This window comes from Somniosus microcephalus, chromosome 12, assembly GCF_052327205.1.
Source record: "Somniosus microcephalus isolate GS21.2 chromosome 12, FLI_Smic_1.0, whole genome shotgun sequence".
Lineage (NCBI taxonomy): Eukaryota > Metazoa > Chordata > Chondrichthyes > Squaliformes > Somniosidae > Somniosus > Somniosus microcephalus.
The window spans coordinates 80,868,998-80,894,023 of NC_140998.1; the positions used below are offsets into that span (position 1 = coordinate 80,868,998).

At 43.9% G+C, this 25,026-nt stretch overlaps 1 protein-coding gene across 3 annotated transcripts; it reads left to right on the forward strand.

The window, feature by feature from the left end:
- The first annotated feature begins 142 nt into the window (after nt 1–142).
- On the forward strand, nt 143–24,574 carry cdkn3 (cyclin dependent kinase inhibitor 3). 3 transcript variants are annotated; one of them, XM_086003207.1, is made up of 9 exons: nt 143–230; nt 1,155–1,244; nt 5,064–5,146; nt 14,442–14,497; nt 17,545–17,589; nt 18,533–18,755; nt 21,391–21,422; nt 21,584–21,687; nt 23,542–24,574. In XM_086003207.1, the coding sequence occupies exons 3-9, from the start codon at nt 5,073–5,075 to the stop codon at nt 23,629–23,631; spliced, it is 624 nt and encodes a 207-aa protein (XP_085859333.1). In that variant the 5' UTR covers nt 143–230; nt 1,155–1,244; nt 5,064–5,072; the 3' UTR covers nt 23,632–24,574. The 3 variants fall into 3 exon arrangements, with proteins under 3 accessions (XP_085859333.1, XP_085859332.1, XP_085859334.1); XM_086003206.1 differs by lacking the exon at nt 1,155–1,244 and having other exon boundaries at nt 146–230; XM_086003208.1 differs by lacking the exons at nt 1,155–1,244; nt 17,545–17,589 and having other exon boundaries at nt 146–230.
- The last annotated feature ends 452 nt before the right edge of the window (nt 24,575–25,026 follow it).

Here is a 25,026-nt window from a genome sequence, read left to right on the forward strand (position 1 = left end):
TCAGAGAGCCAGTCGGATAGTGAGAGATAACAAAGGTGATAAGAAAGTAGGAGCAGAGAGAAAGATTAATCAAAAGCAGGGAAAGTGAAACATCAGAGAGAGAGAGAGAGGAATACAGCACGAGTGGGGAGAGAGAAGTCGGCGCACACAGTCCGTGTCTCCACTCCTGGTGTGTGTTTAAGAGTAGAACGACAGACAGTGACCCGCGCCAGGAGCTGCTGGTGAACCTGGTGAGTGTTGGACATCGGCCAGATGCCCTGGCTCGTGTTCTATGTGGTGGGCGATTTCAGTTACTGACTTTCACATTTTGCGGAGAAGGGTTAAGCAGTTTTCAAGCAGCGGAGAAAAAATCGCAATAGAGGAAGAGAAGCAGTGTTTTTGCTTTGCATTTTTCCCGCTATGAAATCCTGCTGTTCCTGCATTCCAATGTCATACAGCAGCACCATCTGTTCTATTAATCTTCTTCTCAACTTTTTCAGACCTAGTGGGTTGTCCTGTTAAGCTATTTATCTACAAGTATTTTTTCATGCATCTTCATTCCTTCTAAGGACTTGGGTTTACATTTTTAATTTATAGATTAGCTGATGTCCTGTGATGTTGCTTAAATCTAATCTGGGCTCTGGAACAGGATTGTAATATTTAGCTTTTAACTTGGTCTGACCCTTTAAGGCCCGTTCAGCTAACCTCTGTAGGAAAGTAGGCTAAACTCCTCCCATGGTCAATTAAAGATAGTTGTTGTTGGAAGTTTCTCTAATTGGTAGCTGTATGGCTCCTCCCACTGTTTTCTCAACAAACGCTACAGGTTATCTCAAGGTCTGAAATAATAGGGTTCATCTCTCTTTTTTGTAACCTTTTTGGACCAGTTAGTGTGGGTAACTTTTTTTGACCAGTTAGTGTGGGTAACTTTTTTTGACCAGTTAGTGTGGGTAACTTTTCTTGACCAGTTAGTGTGGGTAACTTTTTTTGACCAGTTAGTGTGGGTAACTTATTTTGACCAGTTAGTGTGGGTAACTTTTTTTGACCAGTTAGTGTGGGTAACTTATTTTGACCAGTTAGTGTGGGTAACTTTTTTTGACCAGTTAGTGTGGGTACTATCATTCCACAGAAGCAGGGTGAAACCTATAGCTTCCATGATGCACTTCTCTCATACACAGAATTTGCCAATAGGACCTGGAATTCTTCAGCACCCCAGCCCCAGGTGAAATTTCCTGGGATTGAAGCAGAAGTCAAACCCCGAGAAAGGGGTAGGTGTGTGTGTGTGTCTCGGTTGAGACATTGCTATCATTTTATATTGAGTAAGTTTGGGAGGTTTTTTCCAGAATTCTTGTTATATTAACTCCGTATACTTGATTGAAGAAAGAATGGCAGCCAAAAGCAGTTTTGGAAAAAGTTGCTTGGTCAGTTTGATTTGTTTGTTTTGTCATTGGTTCCTAATTGATGGCATGAAAAAATATGAGTGATTTGATGGGTTGTGTTTGTGCCAGTTGCTGGTTTGGGTAGCTTTTTCTTCCTGTCTACATTTGAATGAATCAGCATGGCTAACTTTACATTTTAGTCAATCTGGTGCAAGTGTGACAGACACTTAACATGTGTGAAGTGTGCTAGCTAACTTTCTACACTACAGATGTAGTAAGCTAAATGTAAAACTATTTTAATTGTAAGGATAATTAGAAGCTGTATTACTCAAGTCTGGTAGAGTGACTGATGTGACATTGAGGCTCTAAGATGATTGGTGTATTGCCTATAGAAAAAGTGTTAGGTTACAGGTGCATAAAGTCTATTCATCTGACTATGTAGCCAACTTAATTTTGAAATGTGATTTGTTTTTAAGTAGAAAGAATGAACTTGCACTTGTATAGTGTCCTTCACATCCTTAAGATATCCCAAAGTACCATGTAACCTACTTTTGAAGGGTAGTCATTGTTATGTCGGCAAATGTGGCAGCCAATTTGCACAGTGCAAGGTCCCAAAAACAGGAAATGAAATTAACGACCAGCGAATCTGTTTTTGGTGGTACTAGTTGAGAAATAAACATTGGTCAGGACAACAGGGGAAATCCCCATGTCTTCTCTGAATAACACTGAGAGATATTTTATATCCACCTGTACAAGTAGACAGGGCCTCTGTTTAACACCTCCCCTGAAGACTGCATCTGCAACAATGGAGTACTGCACTAAAATAACAGCCTAGATCATGTGCTCAATTCCATGTATGGGGCTTGAATGAACTATCTTCTGCCTCTGAGATGAAAATGCTACCAACTGATCTGTTCAGTATACATACAATCTCTTCAGATTATGTGAAGTCAAATATTAACTCTGCTGCCAACTTGACAAGTGTCCATCAGAGAAATGGTTCAAGTACTGGTCTAGCAACTCTGAGTTCAAACCCCATGGCAAGTTATGAAAGTGAATTCAGTAAATATGGTAATTCATGGGCTAATGCCAAAAAAAATACCCTGAAAGCTTTCAGACTGTCATTAAAAATCCAACAGATTAATTTATGTCCTTCAGAGTAAGATTTGCCATCCCTACCAGATCTGGCCTACAGACAGCTCCAGTCCACACTACGTGGATGATACTGAATGCCCTTGGGGCAACTAGGGATGGCCAGTAACTACCACCTTACCAGTGTCTCCCACATCCCAGGAACACATTTTAACCTCTCTGCCTCTCTACCTCTCTTTCCTCCTTAAGACACTCCTTCAAACCCACCTCTTTGACCAAGCTTTTGGTCACCTGCCCTAATTTCTCCTTCTGTGGCTCGGTGTCAGGTTTTGTTTTATAACACTCTTGTGAAGCAACTTGGAACGTTTTACTACGTTAAAGGCACTATATAAATAGTTGTTGTTGTAAAGAAGTAAGAGTAAAAAACATTAGTCAGGCCACAGTTAGAGTACTATGCGCACTTTTGGGTGCTCCATTATAGAAAGGACATTAAAGTACAGGGTAGACTTAACAGAATGATGCCAGGGTTGTGAAACTATAGTTATGAGGAGAGACTTGAGACACTGGGACAATTTTCACTACAGCAGAGAAGACTAAAATAAAATTTAATAGAAGTTTTTTTTAAATTCTGAAAGATTTTGATAAAGTGCATATTTGCTCTGGTTTGGGGTCGGTGATGAGGGGCCATTAATTTAAAATTATCACTAAAAGTGGTTAGGAGAAATTTCCATACACAGTGGATTATTGGAACAAGGAATGTTTTGCCACGGAGTGATTGAGGCAGAGACCATTGCATCTTTTGAGGGAAAACTGGATTAATTGCCAGGACTGGAGAATTTTAGCTATGAGGAAAGATTGGATAGACTGGGGTTGTTTTCTTTGGAACAGAGGAGGCTTAAGGGAGACATAATTGTTAGCTATGAGGAAAGATTGGATAGACTGGGGTTGTTTTCTTTGGAACAGAGGAGGCTTAAGGGAGACATAATTGAAGTATATAAAATTGAGGGGTCTAGATAGAGTGGATAGGAAGGACCTATTTGCCTTAGCAGAGAGGTCAATAACCAGGGGACATAGATTTAAAGTAATTGGTAGAAGGATTAGAGGGATGTTGAGAAGAACTTTTTTAACCCAGAGGGTGGTGGGGGTCTGGAACTCACTGCCTGAAAGGGTGGTAGAGGCAGAAACCCTCATTACATTTTTAAAAGTACTTGGATATGCACTTGAAATGCCATAACCTACAAGGCTACGGACCAAGAGCTGGAAAGTGGGATTAGGCTGGATAGTTCTTTTTTGGCCGGCACAGACGCGATGGGCCGAATGGCCTCCTTCTGTGCTGTAAATTTCTATGATTCTATAAATATTTGAAGCAAAGGGAGAAAGCGCAGCAGTGGGATTATTTTTGGATTGTACTAGCATAAAGCCGGCATAGGCACGGTGGTATGAATATTTGTCTTCTGTGCTGTAAATTTCTATATTTCAAAGAAAGATAGAAACCTGACTTATAGACAATGACTCCTTTCCCCTCAAGCAAGCCTCCCCCCATCAAACTACATGTTTCACCAAGAAGCCTATCCAAACAGCAGCATGGCTTTCATCATCAAACCCCACCAGGATGGGACATGATAGATCGAAGTTGATTTTTTCCAGTAGTTAAGAGGTCAAGAGCGAGGGACATGGATATAGGATTAAATGTAAGAGATTTAGAACAGAGGGCTGGAGATAATTCTTTACACCGAGTTGAGGCTTTGGAATGTCAACGTACATGATTAGATTGGAAGAAAAGGGTTTTAAGGGATATGGCGACAGGGTGGGCAAATGTGATTAGAATTATTTGTTTTCATAGAGAGTAAATGCTGACATGGACTGGTTGGGTTGAATGGCCTGTTTCCGTGTGGTAACTTCTAATATTTATGTATTTCTCCTGCAGAGGCTTTGTACCTGCTCCTTTTTCTTTTTCAAGCATCTTGCAACATTTTTCTATGTTAAGTTCTATTATTGACACTATATACATGCGTGTATTGTTGTATTAAGAGGTATGGGCAAAGAGAATAGAAATTAGATTAAAATAGAGTAATATGGTGAAAGAATCAGAACTAGCACAGGCACAGTAAGCTGACTGGTCTCCTCCTGCTCCATGTGGAAGTTGTTTTGGTAGTCTCTGTCAATGTATACCTAATAACTGAATCTGATCAAAGATATAATTTTAGATTTACCCGTAGCAGTAAATACGGCATACCATACCTACCAGAATGTGTGCCATCACAGAAAATGTTATTCTTTTACACCAGAAAATTAACGTTCAGCCCAGAGCTCAATTTTCAGCAACAGCCTCCTTGTCCGAACACTTAACTTTTATTGATGCAGTGTTCTGTATTAGAAAATAAATGAATGTAGGGAAACAAAATTGTTTTATTACAATATGCAGCATTTAAAACAATCCTGATTATACTATTGCAGGAGATCCTTTTCTGATTGAGGCATTGTGTGGTAGTGTTAGTGTGTGTGAAGTAGAAATATTTTCGTATCTTAGACAATTATTTTTTTCTATTAAGATAAACCTCATTAAATTACATTGCAGTTGACTTCTAGAAAATCATATTTTTATGTTTTTTTTAGTCTGGCACAATGAGAACAAGTGAATTTGACTCTTCAGATGAGGAATCTGAAGAAGAGCACCAATTGCCATTACAGATATCTTGGTAAGTATCTGCAGTAGATTCATTGCTCCTATTTTGCCGCTATCATCATCATCATCTTCTTCTTCTTAGGCAGTCCCTCGGAACCGAGGATGACTTCCTTCCACATTAAAAATGAGTTCGCAGGTGACTGATGAGTCCAATGCGGGACCCACAGTCTCTGTCACAGGTGGGGCAGACGGTGGTTGAAGGGGCGGGTGGGTGGGGTGCTTGGGTTGACGTGCGCTCCTTGCGCTGCCTGTGCTTGGCTTCCGCTTGCTCCTGGCGAGGAGACTCAAGGTGTTCGGCACCTTCCCAGATACTTCTCCACTTGTGCGGTCTTGGGCCAGGGATTCCCAGGTGTCGGTGGGGATGTTGCACTTTTTCAAGGAGGCTTTGAGGGTGTCCTTGAAGCGTTTCCTCTGCCCACCTGGGGCTCTCTTGCCGTGCCGGAGCTCCGAGTAGAGCGCTTGTTTTCGGAGTCTTGTATCGGGCATGTGGACAATATGACCCGTCCATCGGAGCTGATCGAGCATGGTCAAAGCTTTGATGCTGGGGATGTTGGCCTGAGCAAGAACACTGATGTTGGTGCACCTATCCTGCCAATGGATTTGCAGGATCTTGTGGAGGCAGCATTAGTGGTACCTCTCCAGTGCTTTGAGGTGCCTGCTGTACATGGTCCATGTCTCTGAGGCATACAGCAGGGTGGATATCACTGCTGCTCTGTAGATCATGAGCTTAGTGCCGGGTTTGAGGTCCTGGTCTGCAAACACTCTTCCTCAGGTGACCGAAGGCTGCACTGGCACACTGAAGGCGGTGTTGGACTTTGTCGTCAACGTCTGCCCTTGTTGACTGTAGGCTCCCGAGGTATAGAAAGTGGTCCACATTGTCCAAGGCCTTGTCGTGGATTCTGATAATTGGGGGGCAGTACTGTGTGGCGGGGGCAGGTTGGTAGAGGACCTTTGTCTTCCGGATGTTTAGTGCAAGGCCCATGCTCTCATACGCTTCGGTGAAGGTGTTGAAGATGGTTTGGAGTTCGACCTCCGAGTGAGCGCAGACATGCTTATACAGCATGAGGCGGTCTGGCCAGGTCTCCACCCCTGCAGGGAGGCAGCCAGTTTAATTGGCAGTTCTACTGACCAATTCCTGGACAAGGGAGGGGCTGGAGGACGAGCCACAAAAGGACTTCCTGTGGAGTTGGAGAACAAAAGAGTAAAACACATATTCAAATAATTTGCACAAAATGCTACTGAGTGAGGCACAGAGGAAGCAAGTCTCCTGTAAGAAGAAAGCCTTCTATAGAAACTATATTTAAATAGCTGGTTTCAGGGGAAAAAAACTGTCCAAGAAAAGTGAATATTTTTTAGTCCACTAAAAGAATGAATGTGGCATTTTTAAATTATTTGAGGGACTGAAGTTAAGTTGTATTTACTGCAACTATTATTTCATTTGTTCATTTACAGACTGTAAAATAAATGATTCATATCTGGCTTCATCCCACTAAAGTGTTAATCAGTCCGCCTTTCAGAAAATTGGAGAAGCACGTGTAGGGCACGTGTGAGGATAACAATGTACAGTTTGTATAACAAGGAAGTCTAATTGTTACTATCCTGAGACCCCCCGGGTTATGCTATTATACATTTATATATTGGGTAATACAAGTAACTTCTGATACTGAGGCCCACTTACGGGAGAGACTGGTGACAATAATCCAAGGTTAAGAATATCGAAGGCCGATCCAAAATTCATAACACTGGATGAAGGCATTCATAGAGTGGCTGTTTCCTTTTGTGACAATTGTAGTGTATGTACCTTGAAGAAGGAACTATATTCTGCAGCCCCTGTATACTGCAGTACCAGTAGTGACCACCCCTGTATATAAGCCTGTGTAGTAACTTTGTATAGTAGTTCCAGTTTTGTCTCCATTCAGTAAACACCTGTTATAACCAACTCCTGCAATCCGTGTCTCAATTACACACGGACGTTACACTGGTGACGAACAGATCCGAACTTACCTACAGTTCTGCACCACCTCACGGGGATCCATCCCTGAAGCGAAGTTGTTAGAGGTCGAGGCCAGAAGGAAGAAATCCAAAAAGAAGAAAAAAAAACAAACAGAAGAAATGGGCGTCGACCGTGGGCAACCGCCCTCTGATTCATCGAATTCGAAGATTTGCAGGAGAGGCTGTCGAGAGCTGGGCTTGGTTATCCAGTCTATGGTGTTCCAGCTAATCGGGCTGGTGGCAGGTAGTACACTGATCCTTCCTGGGCTGCGGCAGGCTAGAGCTCGATTGGGTGGCTTTTCAACAGGGCCGAACAGCATTGTCGGGAAGAGGAGAGAGAGAGAGAGGGTGGAGCACACAGGGCGCGGCCGGTGCTACGAAGCCGGGCAGCGTACAGACCCGAGAAGAGGGAGGAAAGTGTCCCATAGGGTCTGCTCTGACGACGGGAACAGTAATTAAAATTAAAGAAATTAGAAGCGCAGAAAGCCGCGAGCAGCTGCAGTTTGCCACGGTGACCGCGGAGAGCAGCGTTGGCAGCAGCGCGGGGAGGGAAGTGCGCGAAGACCATAGGGCGTCGCCATCAAGGCATAAAAACGCCTGCAACAGCGCTAGCAGCAGCGGAAAAGACAGAAAACGCGGGAGGCGCCATCTTAATCCAGCGGGGAAGAAGGCAAAGCGCGGGAGGTGCCATTTTGTTCAATCGGGGAAGAAGGCAAAGCGCGGGAGGCACCATCTTAAATCTCCAAGATGCCGAAGACTGGCAATATCACTGCCTTCGATAATGCAATAGAAGACTGGACCACGTATGTGGAAAGAGTCGAAGTATATTGCAAGGAAATGAAGTAGCCAATGAGAAAAAGGCATCGGTACTACTAAACTTAATGGGCGCAAGAACGTACGGCCTATTGCGGAACCTGATCACTCCAGTCAAACCAATGGCGAAGAGTTTTAACGAAATTGTTGATATCCTACAGGAACACCTAAATCCTACACCGCTGCTGATTGCAGAAAGATTTAAATTCCACAAGAGAAATCAGCATAAAGATGAGAGCAATGTTGATTACCTTACGGAACTACGCAAGCTATCAAAGCACTGCCAGTTCGGAGCAGGACTGGCAGATACCCTACGGGACAAATTTGTCTGTGGACTCCTGAGTGAAGGAACCCAGAAGAGGTTACTCTCAGAGAAAGAGCTGACGCTAGATAAGGCTTTCAGCATGGCAGTATCGTACGAAGCAGCAGCAAGGGGAGCTGCGGAAATACAGCAAAAGCCACAGGAATACGGCACCCATGAAATGACACGGGGATTTGAAAAATGTTATCGCTGCGGCAGAACAACCCATGACCAGAAGGACTGCTGGTCCAAGGACAAAACATGCAGGCAATGCGGAAAGATGGGACACATTGCACGAGGTTGCAGGTCCGGGAAGAAGACTAACGACAACAAAAAGACTACTAAGGAAAAGTACAGGAAAGTACAAAAGATGACGGACAGTAGTTCCGAAGACCAGAAGAGCGATAGTGAATCCGGGAACAAGAGACTAAGCTGTCTCAAACTACACAACGTAATCACAAAAGAGGATCACTGAACCATTTGGGTCACCCTCACGATAGCAGGGTCCCAAGTCAAAATGGAATTGGATACAGGATCAGCCCTGACCATCATGAATCGACGAGACTATGAGCGGCTATTCTCACACATACCCTTGAAAGACACATCCATTGTCTTGAAGACATATACGGGGCAGAAAGTATACCCCAGAGGGAAAATAAGGGTGCCTGTCGAATACAACGGCAAGGAAATACAGAAATTGTATCTGTACATATTGCAAGATGGTGGACCACCGTTATTGGGACGTGAATGGATCAGAAAGATAAGTTTAGACTGGCACTCCATTCAGGCACTGACGGTGGCTGGTAAAAAGGATGACGACGTCACACCTGGACGATTGTCAAAAATCTTGGCTAACGCTAAAGAGGTATTTCAACAAGAACTGGGAACTCTTAAAGGCGTAACCGCCTCGATAAAAATAGAAGAGAATGCAATTCCCAAGTTTTTCAAAGCAAGACCGGTACCGTATGCAATTCGCCCAGCCGTCGAGGCAGAGCTGGAGAATCTGGAGAATGCAGGCGTGTTAACTAAGGTAGACTGGAGCGAGTGGGCGACACCCATCGTTCCTGTCATGAAGAAAACGTTAAACAATAAGTCTGAGGAGCCAAGGAAGGTTCGCATCTGTGGGGACTTCAAGGTGACTGTGAACCCAGTCCTTCACACATTACAGTATCCTCTTCCGAGGATAGAAGATATTTTCGCCTCACTATCTGGAGGGAAACGTTTTACAAAAATTGACCTAGCGCAAGCATATTTGCAGATGGAGGTTGAAGAATCCTCTAGGAAATATCTCACGATAAACACTCACAAAGGTCTTTACCAGTATAATCGACTGGTATTCGGAGTTGCATCAGCTCCGGCTATATGGCAAAGAGCGATGGAACAAGTCCTGCAAGGGATTCCGGGGACTCAGTGTTACTTGGACGACATCCTAGTGACGGGTGAAAATGACAGTGAACACCTTGCCAACCTAGAGCAGGTGCTCACTAGACTAAGAGAACATGGGCTACGAGCCAATCGCCCCAAGTGCGAGTTTTTTAAGAAACAAATATCGTATTGTGGCCACGTGATTGATGAAGAGGGGTTACATAAGTCCCCTGACAAAATTGAAGCGGTAGTTAAGGCTCCAGCGCCTGAAAATGTTTCGCAACTGAGGTCATTCCTCGGATTGGTGAATTACTACCATAAGTTTTTGCCGAATTTGTCCACAATTCTGCACCCACTGAATGCCCTGCTACAAACTGGAGTAGCATGGAAATGGAGCGATGAATGTAAGCGGGCCTTTCAGAAGTGTAAAGGCCTGATCACTTCAAGAGAAGTATTGGCTCACTACAACCCATCACTACCGATAAGACTGGCGTGTGATGCGTCTCCCTACGGTGTTGGAGCGGTACTGTCACATAAATCCCTTGATGGTTCGGAGAGGCCGATAGCTTTTGCGTCACGCTCGTTAACTGCAGCCGAGCGTAACTACGCCCAGATTGACAGAGAGGCCCTCAGCCTGGTGTGGGGGGTGAAGAAGTTCAATCACTACCTGCACGGACAGAAATTTACTCTACTAACTGATCATCAACCTCTTGTCTCCATTTTCAACCCTAAGAAGGGCGTCCCGATAATGACAGCACAACGGCTACAGAGGTGGTCCTTTTTCCTAGGGGCACACCAATATGACATCGAGTACAAAGGAACTAAACAGCATGGGAATGCTGATGGATTGTCGCGCCTACCGTTGCCGATGGTGGAAGAAGCACCTGCAGTGGACCCTGTGGAGATATTCCACTCGACCATAGTCGAATGTCTACCTGTGACGAATGCAAACATAGAAAAGGAAACACGAAATGACCCGACACTCTCCAGGGTCTATGATTTAACGGTGAAGGGATGGCCAGCATTCTCGCCGAGAAGAGAACAGCTGTCAGTGTGCCGAGGAACCTTGAGGTATGGATCCAGAGTAGTAATTCCACCCAAATTGAAGGATAGAGTGCTCAATGAACTTCATGAGGGTCATCTGGGAGGGGTAAAAATGAAGAACTTAGCTAGAGCGTTTGTGTGGTGGCCGGGAATCGATAGAGAAATTGAAGAGATGACCAAGAGCTGTACAGGATGCCAGAAGGTCCAAAACGCCCCACCACAAGCCCCTCTACATCCATGGGAGTAGCCCTCATCTCCATGGCAAAGGGTACACATTGATTTTGCTGGTCCATTTATGGACTCGATGTTTTTAATTGCGGTGGATGCACATTCAAAGTGGCCAGAGGTAATAAAAATGTCCTCAACCACCACAGAAAAAACTATCACAGTCTTACGAACCATATTTGCCAGAAATGGGCTGCCTGAACAGATTTGCTCTGACAATGGACCACAGTTTGTGTCTGAAGAGTTCCGGAGATTCTTAAAGAACAATGGTGTTAAGCATTACACATCCGCCCCATATCATCCAGCCACCAATGGATTGGCTGAGAGGTTCGTTCGAACATTCAAGAAGGCTATCAAGGCAATGTGTAATGAAGACATACCCCTACAACACAAGGTGGATAAGAACATAAGAAATAGGAGCAGGAGTAGGCCAATTGGCCCCTCGAGCCTGCTCCTTGTTTGCCTACCGGAATGCGACACATGCGGTTACCAACCAAACTCCAGCCATGATGTTCTTCAATCGAAGACTAAGATGCCGCTTGGATTTGGTTAAGCCAAACATCAGAAGAGATGTGGAAAACAGGCAGTTTCAGAATATGAATGAAAGGCCAACCAGGAGTTTTAAGATAGGTCAACCAGTTTTGGCCCGGGACTACCGCACAGAGAAATGGCAGCCAGGAAAGATCTGCACACGGCAAGGACCTCTAATGTATACCGTGGACGTTGGAGAGAGCATTGTAAGACGCCATGCTGACCAGATTCTAGAGTCACTGGAAAACATCAAATCGACACCACGATCCTATACACCTGGTGATGAAACCGAAGTACCAATTGCATCTACCTCAGAATCGGTGATATTGGAAGCAGACGAACCAAACAACGACGTTGATCCCGAATCAACTTTGTCAGAAGAACCTGATACCCCAAAGAGGCGTTATCCGGACAGAATCAGGAAGCCTCCTCAAAGACTGAATTTATAATTGATTAACTTCAGCTAATATATATAGCAACTGTAATTGTAAATATGTTATTTAATTATTAATCGAATGTTATGTACTGTTTAGCTAAAAGGGGAGGAATTGTAGTGTATGTACCTTGAAGAAGGAACTATATTCTGCAGCCCCTGTATACTGCAGTACCAGTAGTGACCACCCCTGTATATAAGCCTGTGTAGTAACTTTGTATAGTAGTTCCAGTTTTGTCTCCATTCAGTAAACACCTGTTTCTGGGGGGATTGACAGTGGACAGACAATGGCAAGCATTCAAAGATAGAATGGAAGAATTCCAGAACATGTTTATACCGGTTTGGCATAAAAATAAACCTAAAAAGGTGACTCAACCGTGGATAACGAGGGAAATTAGGGACAGCATAAAATCAAAAAAAAGGGCATATCAACTGGCAAAAAAAAGCACCAGACCGGAAGATTGGGGGCAGTACAGGATACAGCAAAAGAGGACAAAGGGATTAATCAGGAAGGGGAAAATAGAATACGAAAGTAAACTTGCAGCAAACATAAAGACAGACTGCAAAAGCTTTTATCGGTATATCAGGAGGAAAAGACTGGTAAAATCCCAAGTCAGTCCCTTGCAGTCCGATTCGGGAGAATATATAATGGAGAATAAGGAAATGGCAGACCAATTAAACTCATACTTTGGCTCTGTATTCACAAAGGAGGACACAAATAACCTCCCAGGAATATCGGCAAACATAGGGACTAATGAGAGGGAGGAGCTGACAGAAATTAGTATCTCTAGGGATATGGTGTTGGGTAAGTTGAGGGGACTGAAGGCCGACAAATCCCCGGGGCCTGATAAACTACATCCTAGGGTACTTAAGGAGGTGGCCCTGGAGATAGCAGATGCTCTAAGGATCATCTTCCGGAACTCCATTGACTCGGGAACAGTACCCGTGGATTGGAGGGTAGCTAATGTTACCCCAATATTTAAAAAGGGGGGTAGAGAGAAAGCAGGGAATTATAGACCAGTAAGCCTTACATCGGTTGTGGGCAAAATGCTAGAGTCCATTATTAAGGATAAAATAGCGGAGCACTTGACAAATGGGGAAAGGATCGGACAGAGTCAACATGGATTTACAAAGGGTAAATCGTGTTTGACTAATCTGCTGGAATTTTTTGAGGAAGTAACTGGTAAAATAGATGGGGGAGAGCCAGTGGATGTGGTGTACCTTGACTTCCAGAAAGCCTTCGATAAGGTTCCACACAAAAGATTATCATGCAAAATTAAGGCTCATGGGATTGGGGGCAAAGTATTAACGTGGATAGAGAACTGGCTGGCGGATAGAAAACAGAGAGTTGGAATAAACGGCTCGTTTTCGGAGTGGCAGGCAGTGACCAGCGGGGTGCCGCAAGGATCTGTCCTGGGACCCCAGCTGTTCACAATATATATAAATGATCTGGATCAGGGAATTGGATGCAATATTTCCAAATTCGCTGACGACACTAAACTAGGAGGAGGGGTGGGCTCTGATGAGGATGTCAGGAGGCTACAGTGCGATTTGGACAGGTTGGGGGAATGGGCGGATACGTGGCAGATGCACTATAATGTGGATAAATGCGAGGTTATCCACTTTGGGGGTAAAAACAGGAGGGTAGATTATTATCTAAATGGCAATAGATTGGGAGATGGGGAAGTGCAGAGGGACCTGGGTGTTCTTGTGCACCAGTCACTGAAGGAGAGCATGCAGGTGCAACAGGTGATTAAGAAGGCAAATGGTATGTTGGCCTTCATATCAAGGGGGTTCGAGTATAGGAATAGGGATACCTTACTACAGCTGTACAAGGTGCTGGTGAGACCGCATCTGGAGTATTGTGTACAGTTTTGGTCGCCCCATCTGCGGAAGGATGTTCTTGCCATGGAAAGAGTGCAACGGCGATTCACCAGGCTGATACCTGGAATGGCGGGAATGACCTACGAAGAGAGATTAAATAGTTTGGGCTTGTACTCACTGGAGTTTAGAAGATTGAGAGGGGATCTCATCGAAACATATAAAATTATGGCAGGCCTGGACAGGCTGAATTCAGAGAGAATGTTTCCAATGGCCGGGGAGCACAGAACCAGGGGCCACAGTCTAAAAATAGCGGGCAAATCATTTAAAACAGAGATGAGGAAGAATTTCTTCACTCAAAGAGTGGTGAGCCTGTGGAATTCCCTGCCACAGAGGGCTGTGAAGGCTAATTCAATAAATATTTTCAAGAGAGAATTGGATATATTTCTGAAGGCTAAGGGGATTAAGGGTTACGGAGAAAAGGCGGGGACGGGGTACTGAACTGGTAAGATCAGCTATGATCTCAGACGAAGATCAGCCATGATCTCATTGAATGGCAGAGCAGGCTCGAAGGGCCGAATGGCCTACTCCTGTTCCTATCTCTATGTTTCTATAACCAACTTCTGCAGCCCATGTCTCAATTACACACGGACATTACAACAATGATCCATTGTCTTATTCTGAATGTTAAAGTACATGCTTAATTTTGGAAGTGCCAGTTTTGTTTGGGCACAGTTAATTTGCTAAAATATAGGTAGAAATGTTTTGCTATATATTTAATAGGTTGGCGTTATCTGTGGTGAACTGCCACCAGTTCCTTGGAATCTGTGCATTGCCAGGTAAGCCATTTTTGTTTTCCCCAATAAATTATGGAAATTTAACTTCCAAATTTTAACGAATTTGCAGTAATGGTTCTGTATTTCAGCTTGTGACGAAACATCTATAATCTCCCGCAATTCCTCTTCTACGATAAAACATTTTTAAGAGTAAGAGCAGCTCCTTTGCCACCATGTTGATTAAACAACTTGATCAACAACCCTTTTAACCAGGTTTCATTAGTGGCTGCAAGCTGTACTGGGTATTCAGATGGTATCAGCAACCACCTCCACATTGGGCTGTGCGGAGAGTTGGATAAGAAAGAGTCTACTTATGGCTTTCTTTTTCTGGTGGATTGGGGAAGGGAAGAAAGTGAGAGATGTGGCAGGAAAATGTGTTTCACTGGGTGTTTTGAATGATCTGCATAGAGGGCCTGCAGTGATTCAGAAGGCGAGGCTACATCAGTCTGTCAAACAGGCATATTTTAAATAAAGCTGCTCAGCAAGCTAGTCTGTTTTTTTTTAATTGAATTTTGAGATATTGGCCCAGATTTTCCTGCAACGGTGAGATCGGCGATTATACACTGTAAATCTCACCATCCAGCACTCCAATCTCACCATTGTTAACTTGCTCCAAATTTTGCTGTTTTCTAATTAGAATATGCCACAACGAGCATAGCGGTGGATCAGGCACTCCGCACCATTCTAAGAGCTGAAATGACAGCACATTCACCATCCAGAGCTGCAGAAGGGTTTAAGTGAATGGAAGTGTCAGTCTTTGCTCAGTGGTAGCACCTTCTTCTGAGTCAGAAGGTTGTGGGTTCAAGTACCACTCCAGAGACTTAAGCGCACCATCTAGGCTGACACTCCAGGGCGTACTCCACTATCGGGTGCCGTCTTTCGATTGAGACATTAAACCGAGGCCCCAAGTGCCCTCTCAGGTGGACATAAAAGATCCCATGGCAGTATTTGAAGAAGTTCGCCCCAGTGTCCTAGCCAATATTTGCCCTAAGTTCTGGAATTCCCTCCGTAAACCTCTCTGCCTCGCTACCTCTCTTTCCGCCTTTAAGACACTCCTTAAAGCCTACCTCTTTGACCAAGCTTTTGGTCATCTGCCCTAATAGCTCCTTGTGGCTTGGTGTCAAATTTTGTTTTATAATGCTCCCGTGAAGGTGCGTTCAAGGCGCTATTTAAATACAAGTTGTTGTTGTCATTATCTCATTGCTGTTTGGGCCTTGGTGTATGTAAATTGGTTGTCACGTTTCCCTACATTATTATAGTTATTACACTTTACTAGCACTTCATTGACTAAAGCATTTTGGGACTTCCAAGGTCGCGAAAGGCGCTATATAAATGTAAGTTCTTTCTTTCTGTCTAAAGTTTATTTAAGAAGTTACACTTAATCTACAATCGTGCTTTGTATTAAACACTTGAGGTCCTGCTAAAATACTCGTGCCTATGACAGAAAGATTAAGAAAAATTACTCTGTTAAATAACCGAATGAGTAAAAGCTGCCTTGCTTTCTTTGTGATTTGAGGCAGGTGAAATGTTTCCAGGATCGCAAAATTAGAGCATCACACCTTTTGATTAAAGGATAAATAACTATGAAATATAAATTGATTTTGGCTGTCCATTTTTCATACCAATCTTGGAGCAATAAATCAGGCCGCTGGCACCTTTATTGTTAAGTCTAAGTGGAAGCGGCATGAAAACTGGCCTAAATGCAGGAAAATAATGATCACCATTGATTTTAATGGGTGTGCTGTTATAATTACCTTCTAATTGGCAAGGGTAAGTCCCAAGAAACTATGGAGTTCATTTAACAATGTAAGTCCCTAGGAAAATCTGGGGCATTGAGGTGGAGTATGACTGGGAAGAAGCAGAGAGATAGGCTAGATGTGCTACTCTGACCCAATGATGTACAATACATCCGAACACCTTCACTTGTGTGCATTTTCCAAGTTTACAAAGCTACCTTTTGAAGTATATCTGAGTGAGCTTGCAAGATTGTGTGGGGAGTTTTACGCGGTGGACTTGCACAGATAGATTGCCCATATGACCTTTACAACTGATGGAGAGAGCAGGCTTTCATCCCATCACTTTTGGCTCAATTCAAACATGGGTGTTAATCCATGGACACCCTGTGCCCTTGCCTCAATCCCATTTTTTCAATCACTGACGCATACCATGATTGTGATATGAAAGGTACCTGCGAATGCTGGCATTCAAGGGCAGCTAGTGCACACTTATGGAACTTTTGTATACAAATCTTTCAACATGGTTCAGCAGCAGTTTATCATAACAAATAAGCACGGGGCGGGCGGGGGGCTATTAAAACTTAAGTGGGTAGATTTTAATCCCCCCTGCCTGGGAATGGTGTAGGTGGGGGAGTAAGATGGTGGGGGTGTCACACCAGGTGTGCCCCCCCCCCCACCATCTTTACTTGCCTTAATTCAGTCATGGGAAGGGCTGCCCACCCCCCGGCATGTGGGGGCTACTTTGCATCAAACGCCTGGATTCTGGAGACCAGCACTGGGCCAACCCCAATAGCAGAGTCAAGGCAGGAGTCGCGGAGTGGCCAAAAGAGGCCAAAGTAAGTTTATATTTTAAAAACTCATGATTGTTCAGCCTCCCCGGCCCCAACCTTGTCGCTCCGTCCTAGCGCTGGCATCGGCTTCCAAAGCCCCAGACCAGCTACACAATACAAGAATTGAACAGGAAGCTCACTTTTTAGTGGTCAAAAAAGATTTGCTACCCCATAGTTACAGCAGTGCAGCATGCAACAGAAGGGACAAGAAACTAGATGCTTTGGCTTATGGGTGAACCTAACCAGGTTTTAATGGAAAAATATAATGCTATATTTTAGTAGATGGAATTACTGGTAATCATTAAGGCTGTTGCAACAATGACATTGTAGTTATTATTTTCTTTTCTTTGGGACAGGCCTTTTTTGGTCTGACTCTCCTGAAAGAAAATAATGTACAGCCATTGGAATGTCCTACATTATAATATTGCTTCCATTTTAATAGTCCTAGATTCACTCATTATTAAATACTACTTTATTTAAACAGGTTGTAAATTTAAAGATGTAAGAAGAAACCTTCAGAAAGATTTAGGTAATGCATATTTATATATACGTACGGCATGTGCCTGTTTTTTGGGTTCAAGGAATCATAATCATAATCATAATCAACTTTTATTGTCATTGTTAGTGCACAAGTGCAGTACAACGAAATGTAGGCTTGCGGCTCCCGAGAGTGTACATTTAGATTAAGACATTTAAACATTCAACATTCATTTGGCTTGTAATACATTAACATAAACATAACCATAATAAAGTGCATTGGCAGATGTGCAGGCTTTAGAGTTTATTTGTGGAGTTCAGTAGGATGACAGCCCTGGGAAAGAAGCTGTTCCTAAATCTGGTCGTTCGGGTGTGAATGCATCTGTAGCATCTCCCAGATGGCAGGAGGGCGAACAGACTGTGGCTGGGGTGGGTAGGGTCTTTGATGATGGACCGTGACCTCCGTAAACAGCGTTTCTGGTATATGTGCTCTATGGTCGGTAGCCGTTTTGGATAATAACACTTATCCAAAAATTTTGGGGTTTGGAGATGACCAGAAATTCAAACTTTTCCTATACTTCTTTGCCATTTCCTTTACATTTATTTGGGGACTTTTTTTCCTGTCCTGGTGCAGGTGATTTGCTCACAGACTGCTGCTAATGCTGCTTGTAACCCAGTGTTACATGATGCAGGAGAACAGGTCATATTTGACTTGCGTTTTTTTTTCAGCCAACAATGGGAGCTGAAATAAGAAACTTGCCTTTGTGGGGAATAGCAGATACAAGTGTGTGACTGTTGTGTGCATTGACACAATAGAGCTCCACCAGACTGCGGCATTATTTTACTTGTTTAAATTAATATTTTAGATAAGGCAATTGCTCCTGCAATCTGCACTGTCTATTCCATTTAGATTACAGTGGCTGTAACATGTATAACTTATGTAGAGTTAATAGAGCATATAATTCATAGTATCCATCTTCTTCAACTATTGACAGAGGAGCTCAAGAGCCACAACATACAAGATGTATTTGTGTTCTGTACCAAAGGAGAGATGGTGAAATACAGGGTTCCAGGCTTGTTGGAATCGTACCAGCAACAGGGATTCACGGTGTATCATTATCCTTTCCCTGATGGAAGTATTCCAGATATTGCTAGCTGTTGGAAAATTCTGGAAGAGTTGAGAATGTGCTTGGAAAATGACAAAAAGACCCTTATCCAGTAGGTGGCATTTCAGTTGTTAATTGTGAACTTGTATAAAATTTAGTCTTTTATGGCAAATCAATTGCAAGTTGCTGTGTGTCTCAGTAAGGAATAAGTACAGTGATTGCCTAAGCCAGATTTTCCTCTGCGACATCAGAATTGTAGCGAGGCATGACTTGCACCCACAATTACACAAGCACTAACCCCATCCAAAGTTTCCAGCGTTGGCCTAATTAGAATATTCTGGGGGAGCTCCTGTGTTGTTAGTGCCTCTGATTGGCAGCTTGCCTGCTTGGGGATGGGAAATGGCATGCTGCTGTAGGATTGGGATGGGAAATGGCACGCTGCTGTAGGATTGGGATGGGAAATGGCACGCTGCTGTAGGATTGGGATGGGAAATGGCACGCTGCTGTAGGATTGGGATGGGAAATGGCACACTGCTGTAGGATTGGGATGGGAAATGGCACGCTGCTGTAGGATTGGGATGGGAAATGGCACGCTGCTGTAGGATTGGGATGGGAAATGGCACGCTGCTGTAGGATTGGGATGGGAAATGGCACGCTGCTGTAGGATTTGAATGACCGTGCCAGTTTCATCAAACAATGTTTTCACAGAATCACAGAAACCCCACAGTGCAGATAGAGGCCATTTCGGCCCATCGAGCCTGCACCGACACATATCCCACCCGATCCCCGTAACCCCTACACCAACACATATCCCACCCTATCCCCGTAACCCCACGTATTTAATCCCCCTAACACTAAGGGTCAATTTATCATAGCCAATCAAACTTACCCGCACATCTTTGGATGTTAAAGTTGTTGCACAGTGTCACACAGGTCTGCTGCAGGGCACAGAGCCCCCACATTTTCAGAGTGGCATGCTACTGGTCAAAGCAGGCAGGAGAGGAAGGTTCTATCTGGGCCCGAGCAGAGATGGCCCTCAAAATGTACATTTCTTCCAGCCTCTAAGCGATTTGGGGCTGAAGTATAAACAAGTCTCTCTTAGATATTCACTTATTTGTTAGTCAGTGCAAACTTCACTAGCCCAAGAGCTGTGTCACAGTGCAGCAACAGGTTCAATAATCTCTCATGTGTCCAAGGTAAGTCAAGGCTCTGTTGCCAGTCCACATCCTTTACCATTGATAGGTAAGGAGGTGAGTGAAGGCACAATCATACACTTTCTCTGTCAGCATCTGGGTGTCACTTATGCAAAGGGAAAGGTATGCAAACACTCGCATAACATCTTCACTCAAAACCACTGTCCACTCGCATTACCTGCCAGAAGATTGAATGCTTGTCTTCAAGGACACCTCATTGAAAAGGACAGTGTACCTTCACCACTCATCATTTGAGGGAAGTGTCCATGCCACTCACTGGCCTTTAACATTGGGGAGGAGCACCTTTTGTAGAAGTAGTAGAGTAGGAGCAAGTAAGCTAGCTGGTGCAAATGGAGATGCGATGGTAAGAAATAGTTAGTGAACATTTTTGTGCAATGTACTACTTCTGGGTCAGCTGGAAGTAGAGGTGCTTTGGTCTATATAGTGTCAGTGAGATGCTGCTTGACCAGTCTGTCCTCATTTTGTTGCTCCTCTTCATCGTCCTCTAAAAAGCAAGGATATTCCCAATGGAAAACCCATCTTTTAAAAGGATGTGGGACAAGATGAAGGTGAAGCAGTTGTTAGTTTCAAGAAACTACAAATCATTTGCGAAATAAATTTTATGAATGAATCCTTCCATATTGAGTAGATTGGACCTATACTCTTTGGAGTTTAGAAGGAGAGGTGATCCCATTGAAACATACAAGATTCTGAGGAGGATTGACAGGGTAGATGCTGATCAGTTGTTTCCCCTAGCTGGAGAGCCTAGGGCATAGTCTCAGGGTAAGGGGTCAGCCATTTAAGACTGAGATGAGGAGGAATTTCTTCATTCAGAGGGTTGTGAATCTTTGGAATTCTCTACCCCAAAGGGCTGTGGATGCTGAGTCGTTGAGTATATTCAAGGCTGGGATATAGATTTTTGGACTCATGGGGAATCAAGGGATATGGGGTTGGGTGGGAAACTGGAGTTGAGGTCAAAGATCAGCCATGATCTAATTGAATGACGGAGTAGGTTCGAGGGGGCGTATGGCCTACTTATGTTCTTTATAGTACCAGCTGGGTCGGTAGAATCTATTTCCACCTTTACCTTACTGCCCAGCAAAACTGGATGCGTGTTTTATATGGGCATGATGTTAACTCAGTCATAATAATGTAAAATGTGACACATGAATCACCATCTCATTTAAATAGGCCTACCCATTTTAGGACAGTAACTTCCAGCACCAACCAGAATTTGCTGCCGTATTTTCCACCCACACTGGTCAGAATCCCACCCCAAAGTTGCGCAATATTAAGGGGAAACTTTGGGCTTGAATCTGTAAGTCTTGATAACTGAATTCATAATATTGGAGTTGGAATTATCCATGTTCTCTCTGCACCAAACAATTGCAAATGTAGGCGTGTTCTTGACTGTTGCTTAAAGCACCCTGACAAACTTATTAGAATGCTTTATGCCAAGAGTAATCTTTGATGGTATTGATGCAGTGCATGAAGAAATTTTAAATCTGAACCTGAATCATCATCTTGCAACACTCTCTGTAATTATCTTTGCAGGTGTTACGGAGGCCTTGGGTGCTCGTGTCTAAGTAAGTGCAGAATTTTGCTTCTCTGTTTTTCCATTTCTGTAAACTTCTTTTCCTCCAGAATAAGCAAAATTGAAGAGTGCTTGTTCAACTCTGGGGTATGTCATTTAATCAGATTAGTAACACAATTTGAAAGTGTTTCCTTCCTAAATTGTGTCTCCTAGTTGCAGCCTGTCTTCTACTTCAGCTGTCTGACACCATGCTGCCAGAAGAAGCAATTGACCTTCTTCGTGAACTAAGAGGAGCTGGAGCGATACAAACAGTGAAGGTAAAGTTGAACTATGTCTCAAACTGTTCATTTGAGCTTTATATTTTCTTCTTTTTAACCAGTTTTCTCCCCTCCTTTCCTAAAGTCATGGGGGTAGAAATTGGTCCTCATGCCCATTTTCCAGGCAGAAAACAGAGTTAAAATGACCAAGATTGCAGGGTCATGATGCCCTGCACCCCAAGACACCTGAAATTCATTCAACACCATATTAGCCTCTGATGATTTTCAGGCATCCCGGGCAGTCACCTTAAACAGGTATTAGACCCTTTGCATATGCTAATGAGGGTCCTAAAGCCTGTTTAAGGATCCCTTACAAAAATTAGTCAGCGATGAGCCAGCTCCGCCTAACCTTTATGGGAGAAAATGACATATAATGCCCGCAAAAGGCAGGCCACTGTGGGGTTCCCCAACTTTTAAACCCCTAAGCACCTTCAAGGAAAAGGCCAGGCACGTGGGAAGGCACACAGCTCTTGCATGGGAGATAGTGAGGTTGGCAGCATCTTGCTGGCGGCAGGTTACTGACTTCAGTGCATGCACTGGCATCCCTATGAAGCATCAATAAGCCACAACCTTCCACCTCTCTTTCTCTCTCTCTCTCTCAATCCCAAGGGGGTAATGCTCACCCATTCTTGCCTTCCACCCTCCCTTTTCTGCAGATCTACCGCAGCAGCAGGTGACACAGGAAAAGCAAGATGGTGACGAGGATAACCAAGCCACCCAAGAATGGGTGAGCATTGTCTCCTTAATCCCAGGGGAGTAGAGAAAGAGGTGAAAGGTTGTGGCTTATTGATTCTTCATAGGAATCACAGCCGCATGATACTGCCATCCCTCAGAACAGTAGCACGTGCTATGCCAGTGGAATGTGGCAGGCGAGACCAGGCTGCCCAGGAACACCCTCCAGAGATCCAGCAGCAGCTCCATGCCAGGAGACAGTTGCCATGGGACGAGGCCCACCTCTGTGCCATGACCCTTCAGTGCAGCATGAGGAGCCAACCACTTCCCATAATCCTAACACAGTTGGCACCTAGAAGCACGACAAAAGTTGCCTGCAGGGAATTTCATACCTATTCCCAAGTAGCCCTGACATTGGGTAGGGAGTGGGGGTGGTAGTGTGGTGTGAAAATCTGCCTGCACTCCAACCTTCTGAGAAGCAGTCAGAAACGATGTTAGGTGTCTGTAGACGGAATGCAATGCAAAAAACCTTTTTCTACCTTCAGATATCTTCATTGAAGCATTTGTCAGCTCTTCTCTGGCAGGAACGCCTCATTTCCACCTTTAACAGCTGATCCTGACATCTGCTGAACTAAATACAAACAGGCGTAACTTGCCCTGAAAGCAGTAATAGGGTATGTCCAGGAAACATTCCCCCCACAGCACAGTAAATGAGACCAGTGGTGACTCGGAAGTGCAGTGTGGAACGGTTCCAGAAACACACAAATATTTGGAGCAGCCCTTTAAAAGCGCCCGAGTGACCGAAGCAGCTTCCATGTGAATTTCCTCACTGAGACCATTTCCTGTGCCATTCCAGCGAGGCGAAAGGGCCAGAAACGGCAAGGAAATTCGCTCCTGTTGGGGTATGGTTCCACTGGTGCAGGTTACCCTTCAGTACCTTGGCAAAGTGGCCATTCGTTGTGTTAGCTTAGTTAGCTGGTGTTGATACACTATTCCATCTGTGATGGCATCCCAGCAGAGCCTGATCCCAGTAAGAGCATATATGGACTTTCATCAGGGTTTGCTCGAGTGGGATAAGCACCAGGCGATCAAAGATTTCATGTACTCAGTTAATACTGTACTTTACTAAGGAAAGCTGGAAAATGAATGACAGTTTTTGTAATTATTTTGTTTGTTTGACAGCAATACAACTACTTACACGATTTTCGGGATAATGTGGCAACATACCTGGCAACAAAAGAAGACTCTGCCGCCCGATCAGTGTCGAGATAAAAAAAAATAATTGCAGAAATTTCTGGCTGTAAATTGTAATTGTTTGTAAATTGATTGGACAATTGTAATATTTATCTGTTTAAAAATAACAGAACGGCAATGTGCAAATATATTGTTACTTTTTTTTTTTAAAGGTGTCATTCTCAACAAAAAATTATTTTAAAAGGATGTTGTGCACTGAAACTGAAGATTATTATCAAAATGTTTGTGTGATCTAGAGACTAATTGAAAGTTGGTTAGTACACTTTCTGAGAGGGTTTGAATTCAGCCGATTTTGGATTGTTATTCTTTGCCAGTTTTGATTGTTTTCTGATGTGAACTTGGCCAATTCTGAATTGCAGTATACTGGCAACAAGAAGCTGCTTGTACATTACCAGTCTATCTAGATGATCTTACTGACGGCTAATAGAGGGGGGGGGGAATGCCCTGCTGGTACAATAGAGTTCTTCTGAGGTTGAAGTTTGCAAAGTATAGGGAGTTTTACTCTCCATCTGGCCCTGGGTCTATTTGCTGCTGAGAGTGAGTGGAATTTTCCATAGCCCCACACCAGCAATGGGGCCTCACATGTAACTTCTCAGAGCATTGCAGTGCTTTGCCTGGGACTTTCCATCCATTACATTAATGGGAGGAAAATTGTGGGCATTGAATACGCCAATTTCTGAGACTCCACATGTGCCACTTATGTGTAGTGTTAAGGGAGTGGAGGTGCCATTTTTGGATGAATGTTAAACCAAAGCTCCATGAGCCTATGTTTCCATGGCACTATTTGAAAATCAGCAAGGGCATTCTCCTGGTGTCCAAGCCAACATTTATCCCTCAGCCACCATCACTAAAACATATCTGGTTATTTACCTAATTACTGTGTACAAATTGGTCTATGTTATAACAGTTACTGTACTTGAAATGAAAAAGTATTGCACTGGCTATAAATTTCTTGATGATGCATTAAGAGGAAGTTCTTTCTTTCACGGGGAGGCATGAGAATAGGCTGGGTATTCTGCAGCGAGTGGCTCACCCGTCTTCCCACAGCACCGCTTAACTACAAGGTACAAGCCAGGACTGTGGTGGAATTTTCTCCACTTGCCTTGATTGGTGCAGCTCCAACAATGCTGAGGCCAATGCACTTTGCTTGATTGGCACCCACTTAAGTATGCACTCCCTCCACCATCAGCATACCATAGCTGAAGTATGTACTATCTTAGAGCACAGAACGTGGCCATTTAGCCCATCATGCTTGTGCTGGCTCTTTCAGTTATCCAATTAGTCCAACTCCCCTGCTCTTTCTCCATAGCCATGCAAATTTTTTCCCCTTTAAGTATTCAATTCCCTATTGAATCTGCTTCTGCTACCCTTTCAGGCAGTACATTCCAGATCCTAACTCTGTGTAAAAAAATT